The sequence below is a fragment of the Sinocyclocheilus anshuiensis genome, unplaced genomic scaffold, assembly GCF_001515605.1.
Source record: "Sinocyclocheilus anshuiensis isolate Anshui unplaced genomic scaffold, SAMN03320099.WGS_v1.1 scaffold702, whole genome shotgun sequence".
NCBI classification, from domain to species: domain Eukaryota; kingdom Metazoa; phylum Chordata; class Actinopteri; order Cypriniformes; family Cyprinidae; genus Sinocyclocheilus; species Sinocyclocheilus anshuiensis.
This window is the reverse complement of record NW_015548184.1, coordinates 400,178-410,866: the sequence shown is the minus strand read 5'-3', so window position 1 is coordinate 410,866 and position 10,689 is coordinate 400,178. Positions and strand designations below refer to the sequence as shown.

The 10,689-nt window shown below is 35.6% G+C and overlaps 1 protein-coding gene across 1 annotated transcript in view; it reads left to right on the top strand.

Annotated features, from left to right (window-relative positions):
* LOC107704850 (diacylglycerol O-acyltransferase 1-like) overlaps positions 1 to 10,394 on the top strand; it is a 14,712-nt gene extending 4,318 nt beyond the window's left edge. Inside the window, exons 4-17 of the mRNA XM_016507872.1 lie at positions 916 to 1,001; positions 1,481 to 1,533; positions 2,182 to 2,287; positions 3,659 to 3,787; positions 4,956 to 5,027; positions 5,183 to 5,286; positions 5,677 to 5,715; positions 5,813 to 5,854; positions 5,947 to 5,991; positions 6,103 to 6,215; positions 6,430 to 6,495; positions 6,685 to 6,772; positions 9,231 to 9,293; positions 9,431 to 10,394. Coding sequence (XP_016363358.1) covers positions 916 to 1,001; positions 1,481 to 1,533; positions 2,182 to 2,287; positions 3,659 to 3,787; positions 4,956 to 5,027; positions 5,183 to 5,286; positions 5,677 to 5,715; positions 5,813 to 5,854; positions 5,947 to 5,991; positions 6,103 to 6,215; positions 6,430 to 6,495; positions 6,685 to 6,772; positions 9,231 to 9,293; positions 9,431 to 9,595 — 1,171 coding nt within the window. The 3' untranslated portion in view covers positions 9,596 to 10,394. The remainder of the gene's footprint in view (positions 1 to 915; positions 1,002 to 1,480; positions 1,534 to 2,181; positions 2,288 to 3,658; positions 3,788 to 4,955; positions 5,028 to 5,182; positions 5,287 to 5,676; positions 5,716 to 5,812; positions 5,855 to 5,946; positions 5,992 to 6,102; positions 6,216 to 6,429; positions 6,496 to 6,684; positions 6,773 to 9,230; positions 9,294 to 9,430) is intronic.
* The last annotated feature ends 295 nt before the right edge of the window (positions 10,395 to 10,689 follow it).

Below are 10,689 nucleotides of genomic sequence, written 5' to 3'. Positions count from 1 at the left end.
GTGTGTGTGTGTGTGTATGTATATATATTAGGGCTGTCAGTTTAATGCATTAACTTAATTAATTAGATTAATTAATCGACACATCATGTATTTAATTAGATTATTAGAAGATTATTAGATTAGAATTTTAATCCACTGACAGCCCTAATATATATATATACAGTATATATATATATATATATTTATTTATTTATATGTATATGTGTGAGGGGGTCTTAATACTTTCCGTACCCACTGTATATATATATATATATATATATATGTATTCTTCATATGTATATAGAACGGTTCTTTTTGAGTTAAAATAATAATAATAAAAAATGGCTGCCATTTATCAGCCTGGTGGGCAAAATATATACATATATACTGTATGTATATATATATATATATATATATATATAATTTGTATTAATTCTTCTGTCATACGTTGCTCTGGAGTTCAAAATGTCTCCAAGAATAGGAACAGCAGAATGTGGTCCTGAAACGTTCTCAAACAACTGACCTTTATCTCAAGCATCCCCACTGAGCAGGTGTCGAATGGACACAAAGGTGTTAAAACACATTCTCTGCAGTTCAGCTCTCTCTGTGTTTTGAGTGTCATGCCGATGAAGATGAGTCTATAGGATTTGTTTGATAAGTGTACAGGCCTTCCTCTCCCTGAGTGGAATGAAACACTGAACCCCATGCTGGGAGAACCATATGCTGTCATCATGTTGCACACTGCTGCTTGCAGACATTATGTATACAGCTGCCCGCAAAAACTGCCGCAAATAATCAGTGGTTTTTAGAGCAAGAGACCAGGAGAGGAATAGAAACATGTTGTGTCCAATATGTAATAATTTATAAATATTTAGACATTCAAAGGTTTGGAAAACATATCTGCATTGTAATTCACAGCCATTCTTTGTGTCGTAGGAATGGCATTTTGGTGGACCCCATTCAAGTGGTGTCATTGTTCCTCAAGGACCCTTATAGCTGGCCTGCTGCGTGCCTGGTCATTGGTATGTATTTTAAGGGAAGATTAGCATATATTTCCCAGTTTTACCTTTTCTTTTGTTGTCCAGACAGGGACATTATTAAAATTAGACCGGTAGACGACACTCCCACATTCAAATAATGGCTATTTGATTTGCAGATTGTCAAAATACTTCCTTTGTTAATCTACTTAAATATAGATTGTTTGTATAATTGTGCATGTTATCAAAGACAGAGAAGAGTGTAATTGCTTTTAACTCTCAATCTTTATAGTGCGACATGTGATTTTATTTTGTTTGTAGCAGGTGGTGTGATTGTTCAATGTATGACTGCTGTGTGTGTGTGTGTGTGTGTGTGCTGGCCGTCTGCCCTGTTGTAAGGCTCATCCTGAGGGTACAATTTTGACCCTTTCATTACACCCTGCAAAAATGCTTTTATTACTGCAACTGCTTTTATTTTTAGAAATATGATCATATTTGACATTATAACAATTCTTTGCTTGCAGTTTCTAATATTTTTATACTTGTGGCGTTGTACACCGAGAGGAAACTAGCCATGGTGAGTTCAAAAGCCATTCACATTTCTACGTTTAATCAGTTTATCCTAATGAATAAAGACATTGTCATAAAAATACAGGGGTTTTGTCGCTTCACACAGTATAATTTGGCATTTGGAATTACATTGAGGGGTTGTGAAGAGTTCAATTTAGAGGGCAAATTTGATACATTGCGTTTTAAAAAGCCTGGCATATTTGAGAGAGCTTGCAAAGTATCAGCACATTTACTCAACTGGCTGAATTGAAACTGAATGAACTTATAAACAGTTCAGGCATCTTGCTGCTGTTGTGTAAGACTTGCATAAAAAATAAATTGTAGGGCTTTTAGAGAGGAGATGCATTTTTATGTGCACCAAATGCAAATTAGATGTTTTAATGTCTTTTTATGTCACTATGTTGAGATTTCTCAAATTTTAATATTGATTCTGTTAATTTGCCCGATTATGTTATTATGTAAGCATCTGTGTTTTGTGACTGTAGTGCTTCATGGTGTTCTTGATTGTGATTGATCGTGTGGATTGTTCAGACACTTGCTGTCTGTGATTGTGTTGTTTGGTTTGATTGTGTTGTTATCAGACATGTTTTATGTCTGTATTGTTGTACATGTACTTGGATTATGCTGTTAAATGTTTCCTCATTGTGTTTTCCAGGGGTCAATCAGTGAAAAGGTCGGCCTGCTGATCTACATCTTTAATTTAACAATCATCTTGTGTTTTCCGATGGTTGTTGTTTTGAAGCTGCCATCTATTACACCAGGTGAGACTGTACGTTATACAGAACATACACTTTTATTGTGCATTGTGTACTACATAATACAACAATTACAGTACACAAACACGTACACATGCTCTATCTATATATATATATATACAGTATATATATATATATATATGTATGTATATATACTGTCAATTATAACAAAAATGATGAATTTATACTAAAAATGTAAGTATATGTATTTTAAAATGACTGATATGATTGACTGTACTATTTAGTGTTTTATTATTTATTTATTTGTATTGGTTACTGGCCAAAACAACAGTTATTTAATTCTTTAAAAAATGTATATATATTTATAATTAGACAAAGCTGTATAATAATAATAATCATTATTATTATTATTATTGTTATGACATTTTTAAAGAAATGTAATATCAGTGCATACCTAATGTATTCATTTACTCTCTGTCATACTTGTTTTTCTAGATCATCAAGACAAAAACAGCTTTGTTTGTTGTTGCATTAATGTCGACTATAATATGCCATGTGATCATGTGATTCAGCTTTGCCGAAATGATTGGGCACTACCAAATTATGATTTACAGACTGAACTAATCCACCTTTATACCAGCATTCAGATCTCATGGGCTCAGCTGGCATGTGAATTGTATTTTTATTCACAATAGAAGATATAGCAGTAAACATGTTGTTGGCTTAGAGCCACAGTCTAATGGTGATCAGTGGTGCTGAAGCAGTAGATGCAGGTTTGATTCTTACACTCATTGTGTCCTCATTAGTGATAGACTGATATATTTAGTCATTTCAAATACCAAAACCTAAATTCAGATGCATTTTAGTAGAAAATATATACCCTCGCTTCCTCTTCTCCATACCGCAACTTTCACTAGCTCTTCTGTCCGCTCTCATCTGTTTGCACCACGGGAGGCGAAAATGTGCCTCCATCTGTCAGCCTAGTACCGCACACACTGCTCCTGCACCAGACAGCCAGGTCATTTCAGGGGCCGTCAGGGCCTCTGCTGGTCCTACAGCCCTTGAGATCATCTCTCTGTGGCATAGACGCACTCCAGAGCCCCTGCATGGACCATTTCCACCCAGCATATGGCTGCTATTGATAAAGCAGTGGTAGAGGGAGCATATGAGTATGAGCCAGGTCTGTGTATGCTACAGTGGTGATGGGCTATGAGTCTGGACGTGCTGGGTCACGTGACTGTGAGTTATGAACCATTGAAAGGGGCATGCTGTGGTGTTGTGATGGAAGTGCATTTGCATTACAAACCTCTCGTGTTCCTCATAAATTCAGGTATTAAAAGGAAGAAGTTAGTTCTGTTAATGCGAAAGCATCTTCCTAATAGCGTTTTTTTCTGTTATTGTGTCCTCTTTATGCAGTTGGAGGGGCGTATGCCTTGGGAGTCTACACCATCCTGTTTTTGAAACTGTACTCGTATAAGGATGTTAACAGGTGGTGCAGAGAGAGAACGCAAGCAAAGGCACGCAGCCTCTCCAGATCTCTTTCATGTGAGTAAATACATCCACCTCTCATCAAACATTACGTGCAGCAGTATGAAAGTTATGAAATACATATACGTATATTGCTATGTGGTTTCACTACATGGCCAAAACTGAGATGTCATTATTGTCGCCCCCTGTTGGCTATTATAAGACTAGTTTACAATACTGTAAACACTATGCAGCAATAAGGACATTGGTACAGTAATTAGGGGGCCCCATCAATAAAAATTGTTCCGGGGCCATGTGAATTTTAGCAACTATTCTTTTACAATGAATGATTTCCAGTTTACACTGAAAAAGGCTGATGAAAAATGTGTTATGCAAAAGAAACATTAAGATGTTAATACATAAACTAAAATTTAAGAGGTTGTACATAAGTCAAACAGTCCCATCAGTATTTCACAGGTCGTTTTCATATTTTTGAAGCCCAAAATAACTGAACGTTCTGTACTTTTTCTCAAAAATTGTGGTTATATTTACAGCATTTTTTGTGTTGTTTTGCAGTGAAAACCTACCAATAATCATGTTTTTATGTAATAAAATGCACAAGGCAATTAGTGACACAGTATAAAAATCTTTATAATCCTGCAGAATATTATTAGACACAGATTCCCCCTAAGGTTAACCTTTTTGCAAAAAAAATAGCTGAAATAAGACAACAATGCAAGCTAGTTCACCCAAAAATGAAAGTGCTGTCAACATTTACTCACCCTCTTATTTTGTTCCAAACCTGTAGGAGTTCTGTTCTTCTGTTAAACACAAAAGAAGATATTTTGAAGAATGTTGGTAAATGAACAGATGACAATAGCCATTTACTTCCATATGGGAAAAAAATACTATGGAAGTCAATGACTTCTGTAAACTGTTTGGTTACCAACATTCTTCAAAATATCTTCTTTTATGTTCCACAAAAAGAAACTCATGGGAATGTGACACGAGGTTAAGTAAATGATGACTGGGTGGACAGTCCCTTTAATTCTTGCGATTGCAAGGTTGCAAAATTCTGGAGTGGTTAATGAAATCATTTTAGTCGACAGTTCGATATGTTTTGCATTAAATGCTTGTGTGATTGTGTGGTGTGAGATGCAGAGACCTCATTCTTTAGCTGAACATCAGGTTTAAATGACTTTAGAAGCAGATTTGTTTATCTCTTGACAGTTCTTGTGTTCTTTAGGTCCATCATCTTCATCTGCATCCAGCACTATGCAGTCGCATGTGTCTTACCCAGGAAATCTCTCTCTCAGGGGTAAGCTGTGCCTTACAGTCCAGTCAGCAAATATTATTTCCAATCAGGTTTTGATTTATTTTCATGATTTCTAACAACAATTCCAGCAGTGTCAAATACTATGACTTCAGATGACATGAGAATTTGTAGTTAGTATTTTGACTTGTGTTTTTCAGATATTTATTATTTTGTTTTTGCACCAACCCTGTGCTATGAGCTTAATTTTCCCCGCTCTGAATCCATCCGAATGGGATTTCTGCTCAGGAGGCTCTTTGAGATGGTAGGCTGTTGGCTTAGACATATTTCCTGACAGTATTGACAGTTCTTGCTCATCATTACATTGATAACTTGTACTACCAGATTTGTTCACAGTATATTATCCCTTGTTTATTTTTGTGAATATTGCATTCTTGCCTAAATCTGCAAATGGCAATAAATCATGGGAATTAGCTTATTGTTTGCAAACAACTGCCGGGAGCCATGGCAGGAATATATGAGGGTAATTTTTATTTATGAAATTGCTTCTTGTTAGAGCATTACTTCCATTTATAGCTGTTGCAAATTACACATTTAATTCACACACACATACACGCACTTCTGTAAACAGCTGTTAACATTTGCGTTTTATATTTAGTGAGAAATCAAAATCTGTTTTGCTTGTCTGTTGCAGTTGCTCCTCACTCAGTTATTGGTTGGTTTAACACAGCAGGTGAGTATCACACTGCATTTAGTAATCACATCACACCTGCAGTTTTCATGTCTGTGAGACATATTTCATATCTAATGTTCTTTCTATTGTCTTTCAGTGGATGGTGCCAATCATTCGAAGTTCAATGAAGCCATTGCAGGTTTGTTCATGTGCTTTATCTTCTGGGGTTTTTTTCAGTGCCTTAAAAAGAAACGCTTTATTTAATTCTGTGAAACCGGTTTCATTTTGCAGGAAATGGACTACAGTAGAATGACAGAGCGTCTGCTTAGACTAGCAGTGAGTAAATCTAATTTCACTAAATTCAGAATAGAAACGTAAACCTGTGTTCAATGGAAATGAAGCAAGAAACGAATGATGGAATGAATACTGATTTTTATATTACTGTAGGTGCCCAACCATCTCATCTGGTTGATTTTCTTCTACTGGTTTTTCCATTCCTCAATGAACTTTGTGGCCGAGCTATTGAGGTTTGGAGATCGGGAGTTCTACCGTGACTGGTGGTGAGTGATCTTTACAGTTATTACTCTTTTAAAAAAAAAAAAAAACTTTATTTGAGTGGCTTGAGGTTCCACTTCCACACCATACTGCATTTGATAGGCTTTAAATGCAGTCCGTCTGGTTTATATGTGCCACCTCTGCCTCTTCCATTTCCATTTCATATGTGGAGTTTTTATTTTAAGTCTCAGATGGATTGTGACACTGTGTTTCTTTTAGGAACTCCGAGACAATAACGTACTTCTGGCAAAACTGGAATATTCCTGTGCACAAGTGGTGTCTCCGGTGAGTGAACGGAGGTTTTGAACGAGACCGCAGACAGCTGTTGGGAGGCGAGATGAAATACGACACAGTAAAACTCACAGAGACTATAATGAAGAGAGACTATAATGTGATCTGTCCACAAGAAATACATGGTTATTTACTGTTCACACTGACTGTGAGTTTATGTGCTTCTCTCTCCTGTTTTCAAAGGCACTTTTACAAGCCGTTGCTGAGAAGAGGTGCTGGCAAGTTACTGAGCCAATCAGCTGTGTTTTTCGCCTCTGCTTTTTTTCACGAGGTGAGATGTGCATAAATCACACACTGTTTTAAATATTCTGTCGGGTCGTGGCAAATGAAAGTTAACAGTCTGAGCAGGGTAACAACCTGTGTGAATTATTCTCCTTTTAGAAATGTGCTATTTCTCATGAGCAATAGCGAAACACTGCGATATTTTAGAAGCTAGTGTGTTTACATACAGAATATTACTTTGGTTAATAACATTAAAATACTAATGAAACATGAACTAACGAAATGTATAAACTTTAACCATTGTATACAGCTCACATTCATTTTTAAAAACACTATTTAAATGTAATCTTTAGCAAATCTAAAAAAAAAGAACATCTAAATTCACTGGTTGCATTAAAAACAACTGAATTTATTTTATTAGACAAAACATTATCCCATTTTAATGTCAGCCTTTTTTACAGTTATCGGCCATAACATGAAAATAATTTATTATTATTTTATTACCTAACAATGTTATTTATTCATGTGATGGCAAAGCTGAATTTTCAACAGCCATTATTCCAGTTTTCAGTGTCACATGATCCTTTAGAAATAATTTTTATCCGTTTTTATTAATATGATACATTTTGCAAACAGTTGTGCTGCCTAATATTTTTTTGTACCTTGCTTTTAGGATTCTTTGATAAATAGAAATTTGATTTAATAGAAAACTTTTGTAACATTAAAAATGTCGTTAATGTCACTTTTGATCAACTTAAAGGGGTCATATGATGCAATTTCAATTTTTCCTTTCTTTTTTATATTTAAAGAATTTGCCACTGATGATTCAAACGCGAGTTTGAACAGTGTAGAGTAGCATTTGTAGTTTTCATTACACCAAATACACAAAATAATGTTCTTTTTAGCAACATCATATGACCCTTTTAATGCTTCCTTGCTGAATAAAAGTATTAATTTCTTTTTTTTTAAATCTTACTGAGCCTATACTTTTAAATGATAGTATACTTTCAGATGTATCTACATATGCATCTGGGAAATAATAAAGTATAAGTAAGAAAATATTTTAACATCGAACTAGTACACTTCACAAGTGAACATAAATGTACTAAAAAATAAAAACTCTTTGGTCTCTTTGGGCGTTGCGGGAAGCAGCTGTGTATTCTAGAATCATTTGTAAAATTCTAGATGTTCTCCACTCCCGTGACAGTTTTTCCCTGACTCAGAAGCAGGTGCCCGGCGTTTGGCTGGTAGCCACCGTTCTTCAGAGGAGATGAAGGTCAGAACGGAGGGATGAGGAAGAGGAAGAACAGGCTCCTATCAGGCTGCTGTTCTCTGTGATAAGCTGTGAGCTGAGCTGGGGGAAGGGAGAGAGGGGGAGGAATCAGGGAGGAAGATGTGTCCAATCCGCAGGTGCAGGCAGATAGTATTCTTAACCATCTTATTAAAAACATTGACCTTCACAGGACGCCTCAGAACCGGACCCTGGATCATAGTAATGACTCCGAAAGCTCAGATGGAGAGTGAAGTTTCGTCTCACGAATATCTAAAACCGGAGCTGTAAAGATGCGCTGAAATTTTAAAAAGGGTTTATTTATTTAGAGCTGATGTGCTGAGGGTGTGATCTAGCCCAGATCTAGTGAGGGGTAACAGGAAGGGCAGTGTTTCTAGACCCCTGGAGTTGAGTTGAGTTGAATCGAGTGTCGCTAGATTCATGTAACCTGAGTTTTTTGCACCACTCCTCAGAATTTAAAACAGCAGCACTACTACAACAAATATGTATATTTTAATACAAATTTTGAGCTATATAATATAATAATAATAATAATAATAATAATAAAAGAAATTAAGAACTTTTAATTGCATTGTCCTCTGTTTACTTTTAAATGAATGAGTGAATTCAAAGGAATCTCTCTATTGTTGTAGTTGTCTTTAAATCAGTAGTACACAAAAATGAGAGCCACAGCTCTGTGAGATTTAAAACAGCAGCACCACAGCAAATATATATATATATATATATATATATATGATATGAGTTTTGATAAAGTGACAGTAAGAAATTAACTTTCTATTGCATTGTGCTTTAATTTTTTTTTAAATGAGTGAATTCAAATGAATCACTCAGTTGGTGTAGTACACAAAAATGAATTACTTATTCATCTTCATGTCAGGTTCATCTGTTGTTGAATCTTTAAATATTTCTACTTTTGTGTAAATAATGATAGTTAACTCTAGGGGAGTTGGAAAATGAGCCTATTTTCAAAAATAGTGGATTGTTCCTTTAAAGTCAATGAGTCATTTGTTGAATCAGACTCAGTTAAACACAAGACTCATTCTGAATAATGAACTGAATCAATCAGATGACTCGCTTCTTCAGTGAATTACTGTAGCTTTGATAACTGCAGGTTTAACATGCACAAATGTTAAAATGTAAAAAATGCACAAAACTAAGTCCTCTTAGAAACTTGGAGTTTAATATGTTTAATATGAGTAAATGTCTCTGTCTGCAGTACCTGGTCAGTGTCCCTCTCAGGATGTTCAGACTGTGGGCATTTATGGGCATGATGGCACAGGTATGAATTTTTAGATTTAAAAAAATATTTTCTTAAATTAAAAAATATATGTATATTTTTGTGAAAATGATCTAATTATCTGTCTTTTTTCTGTCAGTACCTTGTTTACAGTTTACTTTTAAAAAAAATTGTTTCAGCTCCCACTGGCATGGTTTGTGGCCAGGTTTCTTCGTGGTAATTATGGAAACGCTGCTGTGTGGCTCTCACTCATTATTGGTCAACCTATTGCAGTACTGATGTATGTTCATGACTACTATGTTACCCACTGTCAGGATGACCCGACGATCGCCGAAGCTCTGTAATCACACTGTTGATCGTGGACTCGGCTAAGCAGCTAAACTTCAAAATATTGCTGTAAGACTTCTACATATTGCAGAGGTACTAGTGGAAAGTACACTGATACAATTGAAGAGTCCCGGCAGTCAGGTTTCCATAAAGTCTTCAAATAAACTCAGCTCTAGGCTATGATTAAACCTTTAAGAACAATTACAACAGCCAGTCTATGCAATTCATGCCTAGAACTGCCAGTAGAAATGCACAAGAGTCTTTAAGCTTCTGAATGTGACTCTACAGGTGTCAAGTGCTCATTTTAACTTCACTAATTGAAACTGTCTTTATTTTTCTAAGGGTGTGTTACATGCATTACTAGTAGGAACGTTCTGTCACTTTTTTTTTTAGCATTTTAACATCTGCATTTAGTTTAAATATAGTGAAAACTCTTTAAAATGGGCATGCTGGACTTTTATTATTGTACAAATATATGTTGTTGGGTTTTTGTTTTTAAATGAAATGACAGTAAATTGATACAATATGCAAGGAGAGTATGTACGGACACAAATGTGTAATTTTTTTAATGAATATATTTTAAACCAATATGTGGGCAGACACTTTATTTGTTTATGTATGTTTTTTTTCCCCAAAGGGATACGAGAGAAAATGTTTGTTAAATCCAAAGTATGTTACGTCCATATTTAATCCATATTTTATTTGTTACAATCATTTTTAATTGCATTTTTATGAATCTAAACTGTTGTACACTAGCGTTGAGATGCATCAAGAGTGCGCCACCTTGTGGCGAATGTTGAGAATAAACAACCCTGCAAACGATGCAACTGTGGAACCGTTCTTTGTTTTTGTGGAGGCATTTATCAAGCGTAATTGTATTCACTAGGGAGAACCGGATGCATTGTAATCTCGCAGTGTGTTGTTTTTCACAGATCAGGCCCTTCCAGGGCAATTTGTCCTCGCATGATGAGGGTGCCAGATCCTCACAATCAGTGCAAGTTTGTGATAAATGGCTTTAGAGATGAGTCTTATAATAGCCACGGGTCATATTGTATGAGCATCCTATCGTGTTTGCCGCAGTGGCACAGACGCACTTCAGGAACTCGTGCTA